The sequence below is a fragment of the Camponotus vicinus genome, unplaced genomic scaffold (assembly GCF_025532165.1).
Source record: "Camponotus vicinus isolate PSW18456_S1 unplaced genomic scaffold, iyCamVici1.0 SCAF_4, whole genome shotgun sequence".
Taxonomy (NCBI): Eukaryota; Metazoa; Arthropoda; class Insecta; order Hymenoptera; family Formicidae; genus Camponotus; species Camponotus vicinus.
This window is the reverse complement of record NW_028141976.1, coordinates 4,706,941-4,726,169: the sequence shown is the minus strand read 5'-3', so window position 1 is coordinate 4,726,169 and position 19,229 is coordinate 4,706,941. Positions and strand designations below refer to the sequence as shown.

The 19,229-nt window shown below is 31.0% G+C and overlaps 2 protein-coding genes and 1 long non-coding RNA gene across 7 annotated transcripts in view; 2 read left to right on the top strand and 1 right to left on the bottom strand.

Moving 5' to 3' along the window:
* Window positions 1-87: 87 nt before the first annotated feature.
* LOC145971149 (uncharacterized) lies at window positions 88-10,114 on the top strand. Of its 3 annotated transcripts, none has more exons than XM_083098500.1 (7): window positions 88-951; window positions 1,172-1,578; window positions 1,974-2,145; window positions 2,568-2,690; window positions 7,126-7,352; window positions 9,077-9,213; window positions 9,431-10,114. In XM_083098500.1, the coding sequence occupies exons 3-7, from the start codon at window positions 1,974-1,976 to the stop codon at window positions 9,645-9,647; spliced, it is 876 nt and encodes a 291-aa protein (XP_082954626.1). In that variant the 5' UTR covers window positions 88-951; window positions 1,172-1,578; the 3' UTR covers window positions 9,648-10,114. The 3 variants fall into 3 exon arrangements, with proteins under 3 accessions (XP_082954626.1, XP_082954624.1, XP_082954625.1); XM_083098498.1 differs by having other exon boundaries at window positions 1,172-1,884; XM_083098499.1 differs by having other exon boundaries at window positions 1,172-1,509; window positions 9,431-10,112.
* Cych (cyclin H) lies at window positions 9,957-11,940 on the bottom strand. Its single transcript, XM_083098496.1, has 6 exons — window positions 11,687-11,940; window positions 11,228-11,452; window positions 10,978-11,151; window positions 10,688-10,913; window positions 10,493-10,604; window positions 9,957-10,423 (listed from the first exon to the last, which is right to left on the bottom strand). Exons 1-6 carry the CDS (start codon window positions 11,801-11,803, stop codon window positions 10,285-10,287), a joined length of 993 nt encoding a protein of 330 aa, XP_082954622.1. The 5' UTR covers window positions 11,804-11,940; the 3' UTR covers window positions 9,957-10,284.
* LOC145971152 (uncharacterized) overlaps window positions 11,909-19,229 on the top strand; it is a 33,581-nt gene continuing 26,260 nt past the window's right edge. Inside the window, exons 1-4 of one of the 3 annotated variants that reach the window (XR_014438781.1) lie at window positions 11,909-12,135; window positions 13,591-13,681; window positions 14,791-14,896; window positions 15,209-15,256. This is a non-coding gene — a long non-coding RNA (uncharacterized LOC145971152). Of the gene's footprint in view, window positions 12,136-12,332; window positions 12,447-12,832; window positions 12,967-13,590; window positions 13,682-14,790; window positions 14,897-15,208; window positions 15,257-19,229 lie in introns of those variants that run through there. The other 2 variants (XR_014438782.1, XR_014438783.1) reach the window with 2 other exon arrangements.

Below are 19,229 nucleotides of genomic sequence, written 5' to 3'. Positions count from 1 at the left end.
AAATATATGCACGTTTTCTAAAACTTGTGTAGCAAATGTGACATCAGTTTAAGCTTATGACAGTGTGAACACAAAATTGTAATATGAAGATTTTTCATGCATCTAAACATGACCCTAAAAATATATTCAAGGCGAGAGAAAAATGCCAGGAACCTGTTACATATCGCGTATCACGTTATAGACGCGTTTAGGAGGAGCAAAGATTTAGCTGTCAATTGCCATTCGTTAATTAAGCAATGAAATTAACAAACATTTTGACTTAATAATCACAGCCAAGGTTTCAATTTTCCGGACATGAAATATCGCTGAAACAACACTACATCAGTAACGTGATCTCATAGTCGTATCTATTGACAGATTTTAGAGAACTTTATTCACATTTCAATTTCTTTGCTGTAAATCAAATGAAATGATTCTTGATTTTGTTTCTGCTGAGATAACTATTATATATAAAAAGCATTCTTTAAAAAAAAATATATGGTTATTTTTTTATTTTTCATGAATTTTGTCACAGTTCGAAATTTATTTAAGAAATCAATTTGTGCAATAGATTGTACAAAATTGGAGACAAATTTGCATAATTCATTTCTCGTTAGCTCGTATAACAGCAAGAAAAGCGGCTATTTTTACATTGATACACCATGTATTTACATCACTATAGTGATGAAGATTGTGATCATAAACTCATTCCAATAATAATCTCATTTAAATCATACAATTTATCTGAATTGTTCGCCGCAAAAGCAAAATCATCTAAATAACAATATAATGGAAATATCTAATAATATAAGTGAAGAGAGGGGCTTAGTTTTTTGTGTTTATTAGACAACATACTCGAAACGATCTCGTTATTATATATGATAATCTGTAAATACTTGTGTCACATAGAAGATATGTTTCTCGTTTAGCTACTGCCAAATGGTCACCGAAATAGCGATTCCTGTGGCATAAGTATATTTTCAAATTGTCAAACAATGATATAGTCATTAAATTGGATGATTATCTATTTCTAATATAAAATTATCAATACACATTTTTATATATAAATAATCATATTTCCACTATCTTAATCGATCATAATTTTTATATAATAATAATAATAATATTTATAAAAATATTTTTTTACTTCAAATTTCTCTAATTTAAACATGTTATTTCTAAATTTTTATAGGTATAGATAATCGGAATCTCTCTCTATGATAACTCTATTAAATCATTAGCTTCATAACTGAATCAATTTCGCATCTGTTCCCTATCATGATTATTAAACGGCGTTCCGTGGCAGTGACAGAAATTTATGGTCACCTCATTACCACCGTTTAGTGGTAGCGTCTCGCACTACGAGATCATTAAAAGCTCCTTCCAGAGATGCATATGCTTGCCAAGATCCGCCCAGAAGTTCATACGATTGGTTGATCTCATGATGATGTTGAGAGCACGTGGCTTCAAGATACCGCCTCGAAGAACGAAGAATTTGACTTGAGTGCCAAAAAAATATTGTTGGACACCGTGAGTAACCCCGACAAAACAGTCGATGGTTTCGGCTCTAATCTCTTGAACAGATCAGGGGGTACCAATGTAACCAGCCTTACTGTTGATTCATTCAATCATCGATGGTACTCTTTTTCATATTTAATTTTGAATTCAAGTGCAGTGTATTATATATAGTATAAATATAAATGCTACAGTGAGATATTAAAATCATGTGATCAAATTTTAGTGAAGTTTTATCGTTTATTGATTGATCTTTGGAGTATTGATCAGTGTAAACTGATCTTTTAAACGTGATGAATGAGAAGAGATCGAAGATTGATATAAAAGAATTAAAAGTACATATAATCCTTGAAGAATTATTGTAATAACAGTTAAAGAATTAACTTCAATGTACGCGGTTATTCACTTGAGAGTATCATCGATTTTTTTATAAATGTGATTAAATATTTTAAGCATTGTTTTAACGAAACGAATTCAAGATGTCCGATGAACAGCTTCAAAAATCTGAATCGTCGAAGAAAGCAAATGATTCTGCGGAAAATTCGAGGATATGTTCTTTTAGTATCGAGAGATTATTAGCGCCAAGCAAGAGAAATGAAGAAGAAAATAAGTTTGCACAAGAAACCGATTTGTCACTACTTTGCCAAGAAAGTGAGTAGTAATAAAAATACATTTTAATTTTTATAATCGATTAGCTATTATTTGAATATAATTTGCTTTTACTTACTTTTCAGTCATTTTATTATTATTGAAATTATATCACTTTCTTATTTCATTTTGTGATTCTAATTAATGTTAATTAATGATAATTAATAATCTACCAAATTCTATGTTATTTTTTGTGTTATATACTTGATATATAAAGAATTATTTTATATATGTATACACATAAAAAAGAAATACTATGTAAAAACTTTTTTGTTATATATTTTATTATTACGTAACGCGGAAGAATTTTCATCTAAAACTGCAATGACCATCCTCTTTCTATTCGGAAATAGTAATAGACTTTGTAATCTTGATGTGGTATAATTTATATGACGAGAATTAAACAAAATAATTGCATTTGCCAGGTAATGAATCGGAGACGAGAATGCTTGTTGCACCCGATTCATCCATGTCAATGGCGGAGGAAATTGAGCTTGACGATACCGACATGGTGTGCTCGACATCTCCCGAGCCAGAGATGTATTATGGTAAGTTTTCATTAGTATTATTACACACTATTACACTTTCAAACAGTCGCATTAATATTTGCGACGCAATATCTTTTTGAATGAACGTTTTCTCGGTATTTTAATTAAAATTATATTTTTTTAAAGACATACAAATGTTAGAAATGTGTAGAAAGAGGCTTTAAATAGATTGTTAATTAAAAAGAAATAATTACATCCTAATTAACATTTATTTATATAATTTTTTAATCACTGTTTGATAATCACAGAATTAGAGGATAAAGGTATCTGTTCATATATAAAATTGTCACAAATATTGATTTATTTATCACGTGACACAGATATTTTTCAATAAAATCCTGCTTTAAAAATTTATACATATTTCTATAATATTTAATAATTTTTCGTTATATAGATTTTTGCATAAATAAATTCGCTTATATGTGAACGCCAATGTCAAAGTTTGCACTTGACACAGGTGTGCAACACCTGTATTTGTTTTGTTAATCGCCTGATTAATAAAGACATTTCGAACGAAAACAGACAAAATAAAGATTTCGCGAATATTTGATATTTTCATCGATAATAGCCATTAAAATTATTACAGCCGAGAATACTTTTCTTGAATTATTGTGGAAATACATATTTGTATACATATATCCTTGTATACGTATATCCTCTTCAAATTTATATATACATATATCCTTCAAATTAGATTATTAATTGATAAAATCATATTTATTGATGGCAACACTAATGATTTTATTAAAATATTATTAAAATATTATAATATGTGTCGAAAGAAATTACTTATTATCAATCTAATTTTGATGATATGATCTGCCAATCGTATATAAATCTCGTTCAAAAATTAAACCTGATATTTCAATAATTCTATTAAAAAAACAATCAAATTTGAAGAAATGTAATTTATTCACATGTAATTGTGTGTGTATAATGATATAATTAGTAATTCATATTTGTCAGAGAGAGGCTATGATGTTAAAAAAAATGTTATCACACATTTAAAGAAATACAAATAATAAAGAATTCTTTTTTTAAACGGGATTTATATTTTGTTAGACAACAATTGTTTCTTTGTTTTTACATCAACATAAATAATAAATTTTTTTACAATATATTATGCGTAGAATCTGACGCTAACAGAAAATAAAAGTTTCGTTAATAAATAAAAGCCTTGTTTCAACTAGCGATAACATAAGTGCGTATCTCTTCTTTTCTTATAAGATTTTCAAATATTACTTTTGAATCTATGGAGAATTATATTGTCCACACCGATATTGCATCAATTAGCCGGCAATATGAACACAGGTACCAAATGAACCGATTGTTATAAAATCCGTAAGACTCCTCGCAATAACGAATTCATAAGATCACGTGGAAAGGACGTCGCCTGTGAGTTTGATCCATTACTTCCTGCAGGCTCCACGCCCACTCAATGTTCTTGCTCTTCATCCACTATTTATCTGTCTCCTGCTAATTCTGCCATGGAAACCTGCAGCAACTCTTCTGCTTATAACAAAATGAAAAAAACGGGGTAAAACTTCTTTGAGAGTCTTCCGAAATGTTACTTGCAAAATAGAATGTACAGACATTTTACTAGAAATCATTGAAATGGTTTAAATTTAACTTTTAAAATTAATTTAATGGTTTAAATTTAATTTAAAGGTTTTAAATTTAATTGCAACATTTTATAAGAATCTTATAACTATGTTTTAATTAAAAAATTTTCCGAGTTAAAAATTTTAAAATCTAAATTTTGAAAGCTCAAAGTTGAAACATCGTTACAAGATTCCTATAAGATGTTATGATTAATTTGATATTATTTTCCATCATTTATTATGTATCACTATAATTTGCTTGGCACATTGCAAATCATTCACATAAAATTATTTCCGAGAATAATTACTGTCAAAGAATTGCTGGAGGTAATACTGTCTCTAAAGTATTTCAGTCATCGTCTGACGCGACATAATGGAAGACGACCTGGCTTATGTTTTTACGGATAATTAATACAAGAGTCGAGCGACTCAATTTTGTGGCATCTCGCACACCCTCGAGGGCCTCAACGACTAATTTTCATCCGAAGGCATGTAACTTACGGCGTCATGATTTATACACCGTAATGGCCGACGCGATAAATTCGAGATCTAAGGAAAGGACAATTCTCGTTTGCGTCGTATGTTGGGGGCTGAGATATGTGGGACGTCGCGTCCAACTACAAAGCCGTCAACGCGACACGTAAATCTTTGGGAGAGAACATAAGACATAAGGAAGAAGAGAGGACGCGAGAAAAAAGCGCTTCTTTTTGAACCAACCCATTATGATTTTGAATAATAATTTTGCATCCATATGTGACATTTTTTTCTATATAATTTTACTCTGGAATATCCTTTGCTGAGATATTAATAACGTCAAGAAAAACGTTAGGAAAAACATGAAATGATGAGTATTTAAACTTCTTTTAAGCGATATAGATTATGAATGTAATATTTTTCTCTTAAATTTTTTAAATAAGTGTGTTATTTGAATACTAAGATCTTTATTAGCAACAGAGGATCTATTCGTAGATCCATCTTCAAGATAGATTTGCCAATCGTTGCGAGTCGCATGCAAATTAATTATCTTTACAGTTGATCGCCAGCACGAAATGACCGGCGATGTCAGACGAAGATTTGGCTTTATCGCGTCTCTCCGCGTGCTTTTAGGCTATTCGTCACCGAATAATTAGGAGACAAGTTCACTGTGGCTCGCAGCAATTAGGTAAACTAGAAGGCGTGGTATTCTATTTCCGCAACGTCCAACGTGCCTCTGTCCCTCGAGTTTGGCTCCCCTTCATCCTCTTGTCGTCGGTTCCTTTTTGCGGTTGCTTCCTCTGCATCAATCCTTTCCTGCTCCTTTCCAGAGCTCGTTCGTCAATGCAACCGAGTCAGAAACTCGACGACAAATGAGCCATGCGAGACTCACCCCTTGTAGACTCTTTTCTTCTCCTTCTTTCGACGTGCTTCCGGTTATAAGCAGGTTGTGGTGATCTTATGCACATCGCATGTTGACAAACAAAATTTATTAAAATGTTTTTAATTTCGAAATTTATATATTAATAATAATGAACAATCTTTTGCAATACATTATTTAATCTTATTCGCTATTTAATTTTATTTCATTGTATTCTTTTTTTTAAGTGAATATTTAATTTATTCCATCATTATATATATCAATGATATATTTATAATACTTGAAAAAGATATTGGTGTTTTTTAGATTAGAAAAAACAATTGGAATATTTTCATAATATATTAACAATGAGCGTAAATCTCAGTCATATCATATCATATTCAACTACTCATTTGAAAGATATACGACAGATGCGAAATATTAACGCTGTCTCAACATCTGACATGGTCTTTTAAAAGTGCGAAACGTGGAGGGCTGCATCGAAGTGAATTACAGATGGTACAGTTTTAGCCGCTAGGACTTTGGCGAGAAAATGCGAGAAACGAGACAAATATGTCGTCATCTGACAATCAGTATCCAGTAAATGGCATTTTTCGAGATGATTTCGGCGTAAATAATTTTTCCGAAATATTTATTATATTTTTGATTTTATTTTTAATTATACATCTTTTGATTCATTGACATTAAAAAGTATTTAACGAATTATTCGAGAAATATTAAAATTATATATAATAACTGTAGTATAATGTTTTTTAGCGTTAGTCGTAAGTGTGAAAGCTCGTTCGGCGATGCCACGCTTTTTCGTCAGATGACGAATGGGCAGATAATTAGAAGATGATCCTCCGACGCCTTAAGAGAGCGCGTTCTTGTTACCAACCGCCTAAAAGCGAGCCCGAAGACATTCTTCATGACACGCGGCGCGATGTCGTGTACGACCGTGCTTGTAAGCCGGGATAAATATAAATATAAACAAGTTTGACGGACAAAAAATCCTGAGATTGATGAGGAAGAGGATTCCACGGTGATAATTGGAGCCCCCTCGTACTTAGCGGCATGATCTGATCTCTTGAATGATCTCCGGCGCGTTAACTTCATTCAAAAACGATTAAAAGAATAAAATATGGTGCCCCGAAACGAAAGCAACGGGTTTCGAGTGAATAACGACGCGATTTCGGTTGTTCGCATCAGTTAAACCACGCTCCGCTGGCCGTGATACTTTCTCGTTTCCATGTCCAGCGACTTGCGCTTTATAATTTGCAGTTACTCAATCAGGCCGTGTTTGACAGCTTACTTTCGATATACCGGTTCGAGCATCAAAAAGCATTTACGTATTCGATGATTAAGGCAGATTTGCGTTTTTCACTGCATCATTATATCGTTAATACATGCGATTGCGAAGTAACTTATAGAGTATATTTCAGAAGATGTTCTTTTAGATGTTTTGTTGCTCATCGCTATTAAATATGGAATATTGTTGCAGAAGCGTGCACCAGCAGTAGTGGTGCGAATTCGACCACGAGTGCGGACAGAGATACTCAAGAAAAGACCGCCGCCGCTATTAGTGACGACGAAAGGAAGAAAAGGCCACGCACGGCATTCACCGCTGCGCAAATTAAATCTTTGGAGGCGGAATTTGAAAGGAACAAGTACTTGAGCGTGGCAAAGCGGCTGCAGCTGAGCAAAAACTTGAAGCTTACGGAAACGCAAGTAAATGTCTTGTTAATAAGTGTTGATATATAAATTAATCCCTCTTTTTAAGAGGCTATATTTATTTCATTTCGACTTAATAATAAGTGACAGCTGTGTCTATTTTATTCTTAAAGACGCTGGTAACAATTCTCCAACCATTCTAACGTATTAAGTCTACGTGCCATAAACATGTATAATTGGAAAAGAACACGGAAGATTGGGACGGATATATTCAGACATAGGATATTGCATTCGATAAATCGCGATAATGTCTTCTGCTTCCGTACATCTTTTTCAACACCTGAAGCAGTTTAAGTTCTTGTATTCCGAGTTCCTTAAAATCAACTGACTCTAAATTATGGACCCATGGAGCACCATATGTGCAGGCGCCAGATCGTGGCGCCAGGGGGAGGATCGTCCTTTAAAACCAATTAGCACTTGCTCACCCTTCCTTCTCGCGAACTGTTACGGAAAGAAATTTTTTGTTAAGTACTTAATCTCTTCAGAGGTAGTTTTTTACGCACTCAACGAAATCAGAGAAATCAGCTGTATAATTTTAAAAGGCGGCTGTAAAAAAAGTCACAAAAATATTTCATGAAATTTGAAGTTCTATGTGTGTATGTGTAAAATTACCAGAATAATAATTAGAGTTAGATAAATATGACAGTTCAATTTCATAAAATGTATTTGAAACAATTTTTACATCATTACTGAAATCTCACTTTAGTTCCAGCATCGAGCATAATCTTGCCGCGAGTCTTCCACGAGCGTTATCTTCTAATATTAACCGGTCCCGCTACAATTCTCCAACATGACGATTCCTCCACAAAATGCATGGAGTGCCTAAGTCAGTTGCATAAGTCTCGGTCGTGCACTTGGTTGGGCGTGCGCTTGAGACTCGCCTGTGCTCTAAATTAATTAATTTACGGCGAGCACCTAGAATATTCGCCATCACGCAGATTGCGCCATGCCATCATCGCCGGTCGGTCGCTTGCCGGCAATAATTGCCAGCGTCGGTCGAAATATCGCGAACGAGCCGGATAATTATCTCCGCGATCGCGGCCGAAAGGGAGAACGATCGGGACGACGGGATCAGAGGCAAGAGGGGAGACGCGTCGTGCCGTAGACATAACTGTCACAATATTTCTCAGAGTTAACGAGCCGGTTCGGGAGAGCTCCCTTTTCTCCCCTTCTCGCAGGCTATCTCGTATGTTCCGTTGTCGCGAGGTTTGCATCCGCCGCGGAACGAAATGTACCGAACGACGGCTGCTGCGCGCCGTCGAGGCGACGAACCGGAGAGGCGTCGATTTTTTAATTAGAATGCATGACTGGCCGTATGTCTACGAGCCGCTTTTACCATGAACCAAGAGAGTTCGTCGTTTTTCTTTGGGAAATTTCGATCCGCATAAAGAATGATTATTTTTTTCTACAGTATTTATATCCATTTACTGTTCACTGAGATTGGAAATTATTATTATATTAATATTATTAAAAGATATTGTATTAGCAATTTTATGATCAAATAAATTTAGTAGTATAAAATAATTAATTACATTTCTGAATAATATTATATTGATAAGTATTTATGAATTAACATATATTTGTATCATTGAATCATTATTGAATCTTTAATAATATAAACTTAAATATCAATCTTTGATCTAATCTAAAGACTTTGATTAATTGATAAGTTCCTAATTGATATATTATCGTGTGTAAATGTTGATTCGATATTTTCGCAGATAAAGATATGGTTTCAAAATAGACGGACCAAATGGAAAAGAAAGTACACTAATGATGTTGAATTATTGGCTCAACAATATTACTCGAGTCTAGGAATTCCAGCGCCACGACCTATTTTCGTTGGTGATCGCTTATGGTATAAATCTATCAGTTATATCAAAAAATGCATTATTTTATTACTATTAAAAAATCTCCTCTTCTCTCTATAGAAAATGCATTATTTGTTATTTATCTCTGCGAGATTTCGTTGCTAGATATACTTGAAGCAAGACAGCCTACCATGTTTTTTAATATTAATTAAATATTTTATGCTCTTGTATCCATATACGGCGCTAATATATATCTTTCTATAGGTTCTTCAATTATCCGGGGCAACCACAACCGGGAGTATCATTGATTCCACAACATTTAACACCGTTACCTTTACCCCCTGCGTTACCCATTGTTCAACCATTGCCCAGCAATTTGTCAGTGAGACAACAAACGTCTATTTTTCATAATATACCGACTAATCATCTTGCGCACAATCTTATTCAAAGATTGGACTTCAGGCATCAGCACGATCCTTAGTTTCAGGTAAACAAATTGTCCGTGATAGATAATATAAAGTGTTAATAATTAAATCATTTAACATGCAATATGATATTAAATTAATCAAAAATGAAATGACTATTAGATTATAATTTGAGATCTATATGAATGTATGATTAATTTGAAAATAATACCCGCATATATGTATCTAAATAAACCGATCGTATCCCTTGATAGAGTAAATATACTTATCGTGAAATTTTGCAAAGTTATGAGATATGAAATTTAAGATAAAGGATAAGGTAAAGATTATATCAGAATAATCGTATGAAAATTGATATTTTTTTATATTAATACATTTATATTAAAGAGAGAGATATAGAAAGAGAATACATATATAAAATATACATAAAATAAATAATTATTTAAAATACTATAGTAATTTTAAATTGAATACATGTACGATATTTAGATCAAAATTTTATCAAAAGAAACACAAATAATGTGATCATATTTACATTTTAGATTAAATGCTAATAAATAATAGCATTGTGTAATATCCTATTTATTATTCCCAAAAAAAAAACAAACTATAAATTATTTGAAGAATATACATAACAATGTATATTCCATTATGTAACAATGCAATTTCATATTATATAAAATGTACATGTCATCATAAAATAGGAGATAAGATTTTATTAACTCCTAATATTTTGTCATCATAGGCCGCTTGATCCTGAATAATTTTTGCATATTTTTCATTATCCTGTAAATCCTCCTCGTCTAGCATTTCCTGCATTCTTTGCTTATATCTAAAATTTCCCAATATTGCATAAACAATCTTCCTTAAAATATGATAATGAACATATAAATGCACTTACATTTCACTATCAGGATTATTCTCCTGATTTCTGCATTTATCCAGTTTTTTCTCCAAAGCTTTTATTACTTCTCGTGATGGTGGTTCGACACATTTAGCCATTGAACGTATTTCTATAAGAATCAATTTATGGATGTATAAAAAAACTTGTATCACAAAAGCATATACGAATTTGTGCAATATAAAATGAAATTACTTCGCACAGCTTCTATAATCCCTCCCAATTGTTCTCTTGAGAACAGTATGTCAGTAACATAATTATCTAGGTTTGCGGAAGCTCTGGATGCTGCATGCAAAGTCGCAGCCAATGCAACTTGACTTGGAGCATAAAGAAGAACACTGTCTGTGAGGAAAACTCTTTCTAAGAATTCATCTATATGTTGCCTTAATTTTTCAGGATTTTCCAAGGATGTGTATCTTGTCTAGAAAGCATGCATAATACATTTATTTCTCTTTCATATAAAATAAGAATAAGAAAAATTGTACCTTTATATCAATCATTAATCCTTCCACAGGTCTAAAAGGATTATGAATTGTAAGATTATAATTCAAATGCTGCATAAGAAGCAATTCATTATTAAGTATTATATCAGATGCTTTATCCCTATCTCCTTTAATATTTGCTACAAATTGAGATATGGAAACATTAAACTCTTCGACCTAAAATCACAGAATTCATATAAGACTGAACTTACATATGTCATAGGAAATGATAAATATAAAGCAGTATAATTACTTTGCATGCTAGATAAACGCAAGTAACCAGGATCTCTTTTGGATGATAATCCATGACACTGTTCTTAATATAAAACCTTTTAAAGTAATGTAAGGCAGTGGCTACAGTAGGGCGAGGCATTGGTGGATTAAATCGACGACAGAAATCTCTCAATTGTAATTCATAGAAACGAAGTAACGTACGCTCCTCTGTGTTTGAAAGAAAATGTTCCTCCTTTTGTTCCAGCTGTTACAACAAAACAATCATGATTACATCGTGCATAATAAATTTTTTATTTAATAAACATTTGATATTGCAATATTTATTTGCAATATTAAATATAATTACAATTACATATAATCTAATTCAATATATAACCTAAATTTTTGACGTTAGTATTTCATCACACAAATATGCATAGAAGTGAAAAAAGTGATAATAAAAAAATTTAATGGTTAAATATATAAAAAATAGACTCACAGTCATGTTAGTTCCATGTTTTTCAATAAATTCAGCATTGGTTTTTTCCCTTAATATGGTCAAATCATTTTCATCGCTAAACATCCAAAATTTCATTTGCGAGCTCTGCGGAAACATCTCGGTAATGCTTGATTAATAGAAAGAACAGATTTGTTTAATTATCGAAGTTTACACAATGCGAAATTCAACTAAAATTATAAATTGTATCAGAGAAAAGAATGACAGATATAGCACATGGCACAGCTTGTTTTCAGATCAGATGATCCTGAAGACAATACGCTCTCTGTGGAAATAAAAACGTAAACATGAATTAAGAAGCGAAACTCCACGTTTTCAGTGGATAACACAGTGTGCACAATTTCTGGTTGTGTTCCGTGCTATGTGCACGAAATAACAACACTCGGTAATACAGTGCAGTACAGGAGTGCAGTGATGCAGGACACACTTAGGTGCGTATTAAATAAATTTATTAAATAAATTTTGAATATAAATAAATTTTGTGTGCGTGTGTGGGCTCTCTTTCTATTATTTTAATGTTATCCGATATTACGTATTAATTATACATCGTCCACCACTGCCATTTATTGCAATATAATGACAATTTTTTAACCAATAAATTTGTCAAATATTTGACCACCGTCACCATGTGAGGATTTTTATCACAATAATTCAGTTGAAAAAAATGAAGTATAACACAAAATATCCTTACTAATTTATCTCTATAATAGTATTCTCTATGTGTTTTTGTAAAATTAGTTTGGTAATTATAATTTTGTAATTATAATTATAATTTTGTATTTTGTAAAAATATTAGGTTAGGTTATAAAGGAATCATTAATTATATTTAAGAAAAACGAAGAGCCTTCGTAGCAAAAGAGAAGTTAACTATATAAACAAATGTATTTAATTTTTTTACTATTGTTGAATTGTCGAGCTATAGGTTTTCGTGATGATAGCTATTCACGAAGTAAGCACAATGAGATAGTCAGTCATTATCGCCGAAAAGAGGCAATGATACATTTCGATACTTTCGAGTATTGATGTAATATTTTTATAAGAATCGACAATTAATTTACAATTCAAAATACTTTTATAACTTAAAATACTTTTAACTGCGTACATATGTATATCGTAGTACGTGAAATATTTTCTCATGAATTTTCAATAACATTTTATTCGGCCTTCGGCCTTGGCAGCGCGGCCTTGGATATGTAAACAAACGCTAGTACACTATTCTCACGGCCTTGTTATTATTCAAACGGCGACATTCCAGTAGTAAAGTAATGATGGAACGTTCCGTACATTATTAAATTCTTTTCTTAAACGCGATCGCGATTAGTATCAAAATCTAATTTGTTATGATTGTTACAATTATGTAATATATCTTTCATTATATATTAAGATTTAACGTCATAGTACAATTTTCTCTCGATAAACGATATAAAATTGTACTATGACGTTGAATCAAAATATGATTATTCATTATCGCTACATATCGAGAGAGATCATATAAAATATCATTTCATAATCTTTCGATTATCAGATAAAAATTATTTCTCTAATAATCTCTTACAGTCAAAAATATATCTTGTCTAATACTTTAATTTTTTTAAATGCAAGCATAAATTAATTATTAATTAAAGAATTGCAATATCACATTTTAATCTCTCGATTTTATTAACGTATGATTCATATTAATATATTATATCAACAGTAATGATAACATTGTTATAGTAAGTAACTTATGATTTTGCCCTCGTGTCAAATGAATCGTTTTTCGAGTTTCTCTTTTACAATATAATAAAGCGTGTATCTGTGATGTGATTGTTTCATAATTAGTAGTGTCGTGTAAAATGTCTCTTGAGATTGTTACGTTTAATCATAATTAATCGTGTTTTCGCTAGTGAGTTGCCACAAGGAAACAACAAAGGATGAACAAGAAAGGAAAAGCTTTAGAAAAGCATCAAGCAACATACGGAGCAATAAGAGCATATTGTGAGTAATTTATAAATTATTCATTATTTACATTATTTTTAAAATAGACATGTTATTCGTTCTTTTTTCATTTCTTCATAATAATTTATTCTGTTATCGTATAATATAGGGTATAATATGTATATACATGTATATTTCAAATTTTATTTTAAAATATTTAAAAAATATATATATCTATATAATAAAGTATTTCACAATATAATTATTTAGATATCTTATATGTGAAAATTAAAATTTCTTTTTTATTGTCTTCATATTTTTTAAAAGTTTCCATTTAAAAAATTTTTTCGGTAATTATGCAATTTGCAATATTATAATATTTGTCCAGACCATAAATAAGAAAATTTATTACGCAGAATTAATTAATTTACAAAATGAATTATTTTGCACACTTTACTTAATACAGAATATATCTGTAAAATTATTAATTGATTGCATTTGCATTTAATTCGTTTGTGTGTGACTTTTATCTCCAATAAAAAGAAAAAACCTAATTTATCGCAATTAAGAATATTCAATAACAGCTATTTTATAAGTAATAAATAATAAATTAATTATAAAGCATATCAGATATACTGTTTATTAATAATTAATTAGAAATGTAAGTAGTAAAATATTCTATGTGCAATTATATGTTATAAAAAATGAAATATATATGTATAATAGAAGGCAATACTATAGGATTATAATTATAACAAATCGAATAGTACACATTCTTGATATTTAATTACGCTGATCGAGACGCTTTGTGTGATGTTCTTTGCAATCATTCATATTCATGGACAATTAGTGGTAGCGAAAAGCTCGTATAATTAATTAACTTCACAGTTAAAGATTTATAAATGTGTTAAAATAATGAGAATTGGAGAAAAAGATTTCTAAATAAAAGCTATATTCTTGTAAAAATATAAGCTTTTATAAAGTTATTAGAGAAGTATTAATAATAATATTCTTTTTCCAAAATTTATAGAATTATTTTATTAATCTGTTTATATGCGTGGAATTATTATTTGCATGGAATATAAAATTCAATACGTACAATAATAAATTTTTTAAATATTAATTATTTTGGACGCTATTACAATTTAGATATTTTATTTATGTTATAGATCGACGCAACAACCTTGATTTCTGGAGGATTCTTGAAATTTTCTTATTCTTGAGAGGAGGAGCAGGCCTAGGAGAGGCATCCTGCACCGGCGGAACAACCTGATGGTGAGTATTATTATTTATTAATTATTATAATGTAAATCGCGCACACATTAAATTTGGTTCGTTTATTTGAATGATTTAAACAAGAGATATTTAAAATAAAAAGATTTTATATAAATCCTATAAAAGTTTCTATTTAAAAAATAGTTTTTTTAGAATTCATAAAATTATTCCATATTTGTTTATTATTGGATGTATTGAATATAAAATTTTCGGTGCGTACAATAATAATTGAATATAATGAAATATAATGAAATATAATATTAATCATTTTAAGCGCTGTTATAATTTGAATTTTATTTTTGTATGTTATAGACAACGTAGCTTCAATATCGACAACTCCGCTGTTGCGCACCAGTGTCGGTGAGTGAAACGCACTTATTTAATTTTAAGGTAACGGATTTGTGAAGTTTGTAGATGTAGAGATTGTAGATTGTAGGTCCGTTATCTTAAAATGGATGGGCTAAAACAAATTACATAACTTTTAAGTTTTTTTTTCAATATATATAATACAACATATTACTAATTAAAATTCAAATTACACACGAACCGGTTTTTCTTTGTCGCCACTTATTTTTCGCGTCTCTGTTTAGTTTTCAAATATTATCGTATATTTTACCCGTTTATTTTATTTTATTACGTGCTATTGCACATAGAAATACATATGTATTTTTCGTTTATAGATATCATTTATTTTTGATCAATATTTTGGTCATCTATCTTGTTTAGAATAATTAGTCGGATCAGTTAAACTTTCACTGATCTCGTCCGTGTTTTATTTGGCTTTTAATTTTACTTTTAGCCAAAAAGTTTGATCTCTCTATCAAAAGTTAATGAAGGAGAAAAACTCCTTTCGTTACAAGTTGTTTATTTTCGCATTTTGATGCTTGAGCATAATTTTATGCTCGTTTATAGTCGTATTAATGATTATTGTTGTGTATCGAAGTGTAAACAACCATTGTTGCATATCGTTTTAATATAACTTTGCTTTAACTAATATAATGCTGTCATCAATCAAAATTGATTAATTAAAATTTTTATAATATGTATATATGCATAATAACATTTATAATAAAATTTATGTTAAACTTACAATAAAATTAATTAAACATTCATTTTTGCATTTTTCACTGTATTTTATACTTATTTATTTATCCGCTAATCTTTTTATATAATCTTTTTATATCTATTATATATTTTATTATATATTTTAATTGATTGATAACTTTTATCAGTCAAAGCAAAGTTTCTGATATGCTATACTACATAAACGGATGGGCTACAAACTCAGCATCAATTATAAAAAAATAAATTGTTATATATAATATTAATAAAATTATTAGCGCGTTCTTTATTAAATAAAATAAATAATTGATTATAATAATTAATTGATAAGGAATTAAAATTTCTTCTGTATTCATTTAATTTTAATTTTAATTAGTAATATGTTGTAAAATCCTTGAGGGCACATTTCCAAATCTTGAATAATCGCAGATTCCCTCTGACATAACCAGCAAGAGCGATTAAACCTAGAACGATTAAGATTGTTAGGATCGGTAGGGTTGTTAAGATTAGTGTAGGACAGTTAGAATCGATAGGACTATTAGAATCAATAGAGTTGTGGATTGTTAAATTATAGTATTTTATATAGTAGAATAATCACTATATAATTTATTAGAAAGTTACTTTCCTTTGTTAAAACGTAAGATTACAATTTAAAATCGCAAAATTGTATATTGCTTTTAAAAAAATATAATCAAGCTGTATAATCAAGATTGATGTATAATGTTTGATATCATTCTTGACTCTCTTTTTATAAATATCCACATTGCATATATAATGTGAATTACATGTGAATATTTAATAATTTATATATATCTTATTGCAATATTGTAAATAATAATATAAAAATATAATAAAATATAATAATATAAAAATATAATAAATAATAAATATATAAATAAATTGTGACTTGATATTTATCGTTTGCTGAATAGGTAGGAATTTGCTGAAATTTGAGAACTGGTTGAGTAGATTGATTCTAGAGTACAGCATGAGTCATATTTTCAAATTGACGCGATTTTTGGCACTGATAAATCAGGGTCTGCATGCATCTTCTTATTTACATAATTAATAAATTAATAAATCCTTGCGGAAGAAGTATTGCGCGTGTACGCAAGATAGGATCCATATTGCATCAGATATGTACATAAAAAATATATAATGATTAGATTTTAATATAAGAAAAATATATTCTTTATTATATTCTCCTGAAATTTATATTTTAAATGTCTATATGTATGACTCATGTCATCATAATTAAAAAGAATAAAGAATCTATTGCTTAGATTAATCAAATATGCATATGTATTTATACATACAATTTTAGAGAATGAAAAGATATATTTTTATAATATTTTTATATCTCTTTTTTTTAATGAAGAAAGACATAATTACACACATCAAATTTACAATAATATGATAATATATTATTGTCATACATAGATCTCGCAGTTTTTTAATAAACCTAAGAAAACATTCGTAAACATTAGCTATAGTTAATATTAATAATAAATATTATATCAATTCGCTAAAAATGCAAATCGGTAAAAGTGCGGCGAGTCTAAACATCATGCTTTGAGTCAGCTGTAACGCTTGCAACATACGTTGGGAAAGGGTTGCCGCGTTTTCTGGCAACTATAGCGTGTAACCACGGCGCGGGGGTAATAAACAAGATCGCGGGACCGGTCGATGGTGGGGCACGATGGGGGATAACAGGGATGAGGAGAGGGAAGGAGAGACGGGTGGCCGATTTTAATATGGACGCCCCCGCAAGCGGTTGTGCGTCCGATCTGAGTAGGCGTTCCTACAACCCTTTGTCAACCGACAACGCCGCTGCATCTTATCGCGATCGCAGTCGGGGATCTCTCTCATTCCGCTCTCCTCCACCACGTTCCCGGGGCCCTCGGGGCCATCGCTGTCGCTGCCGCTTGTTCAAGCAGAGAGACGCGTCGTGTTCCTTCTTCTTCCGTTACATGGATGGCTATAACTCTTCGCATCGTTTTTTCCACGTTGGTTTACGTTGCCGCGACTTCGTCGTCGTCGTCGTCGTTGTTGTCACGCAGCGATCTGGCCCGGCACGCTGTTGCGATCGGAGATAGAAACTGGTTCAGATGCTTGTCACACAGATTTACATACGAGAACGCGACTCGCGTGGGTAGAGGCGCAAGTCTGATTTACGAGTTTTGAAATTTTTCGAGCGGTTAATTGTATTTAGCAGAGAGAAAAAGGGAGAGAAAGAGAAAGAAAGAGAGAGGCAATAAATTTATATTTATATGAGGATTTGATTATTCTTGATTTATACTTACAAGATAAGAGATATAAATCTCTTTTTTTGCATATAATATAACAGATAGATATATTTAATTTTTTAATAGTGAATTTGGTTGGATACATTGTACAATTTTATAATTGCATAAGTAAAACAGTAAATTAATTTTGCAAGTTATTATTATATCGCTATTCATATTAAATATAATAATAATCATAAAATAATAATTCGTAATATTAATTATCTTATTATTATCTTATTATTATTTTAATTATTTATGCTATTGTAAATTTGTATATTGTAAATATGATAGCGCTTTTAAGTACACCAGTGTGCATTAGTGCATCCAACCAAATTTGCTATATATAAATCAATACATTAATAAACATCTTATTAATTTCTTTAAATATATCCTTATTATGAAAAAACTAACTGATCATTTTTAAATATTTATAAAAATATACTAATTCTCGCGATGCATTTCCTTAAAATTACAATGCACAATTGTCATTCATATCAAGGACTCGCGTTATCGATTCGCTGTATCGGCAACGGTGACGCTGAAAACTTTCTTTTTGAAACTTTGGCTATAAAGATTGAAGTAAAATATCGAATTCGAATTTACGAAATGTAGTAATCGACGGCATATTCGAGGAGCTTAATTTCCGTGAAGATTCCATGATGGGCGCCCTCCGAAAGTGAAGTACATCCGCCATTAATCTAATATTGCGGTCGCCGCCGCCCTCGACGTTGCGTGCCGCAACCTGGCCGCGTCAAGCTTCGCTCCCTTTGTACGAATGGAGTCGCGGCGACAGCACGTGAACGTACACGTGCGCGATGTATACACATCGGCATCGACGATGAGGAAGAGAAGGAGGACAGGAATGGACGCGATGTGCTCTGGTCGCACTAATGCGAAATCAATGCCCGGCCTGGCTGGCGAGGTGTGACGAATAAAGTGGATTACCTTCGCACCTTTCAGGCACACCGCAATCAAGAGGAGAA

Excerpts from the sequence above, each read along its gene's own strand:
- Cych (XM_083098496.1), bottom strand. The coding sequence starts at position 11,803 with ATGTTTCCGCAGAGCTCGCAAATGAAATTTTGGATGTTTAGCGATGAA. Across the intron at positions 11,152-11,227 it reads GCGTTTATCTAGCATGCAAA|GTCGAAGAGTTTAATGTTTC; the intron begins GTAATTATACTG and ends CTGTGATTTTAG. Across the intron at positions 10,424-10,492 it reads AATAATCCTGATAGTGAAAT|ATATAAGCAAAGAATGCAGG; the intron begins GTAAGTGCATTT and ends GGGAAATTTTAG.
- LOC145971149 (XM_083098500.1), top strand. The coding sequence starts at position 1,974 with ATGTCCGATGAACAGCTTCAAAAATCTGAATCGTCGAAGAAAGCAAAT. Across the intron at positions 2,146-2,567 it reads GTCACTACTTTGCCAAGAAA|GTAATGAATCGGAGACGAGA; the intron begins GTGAGTAGTAAT and ends TGCATTTGCCAG. Across the intron at positions 7,353-9,076 it reads TGAAGCTTACGGAAACGCAA|ATAAAGATATGGTTTCAAAA; the intron begins GTAAATGTCTTG and ends ATATTTTCGCAG.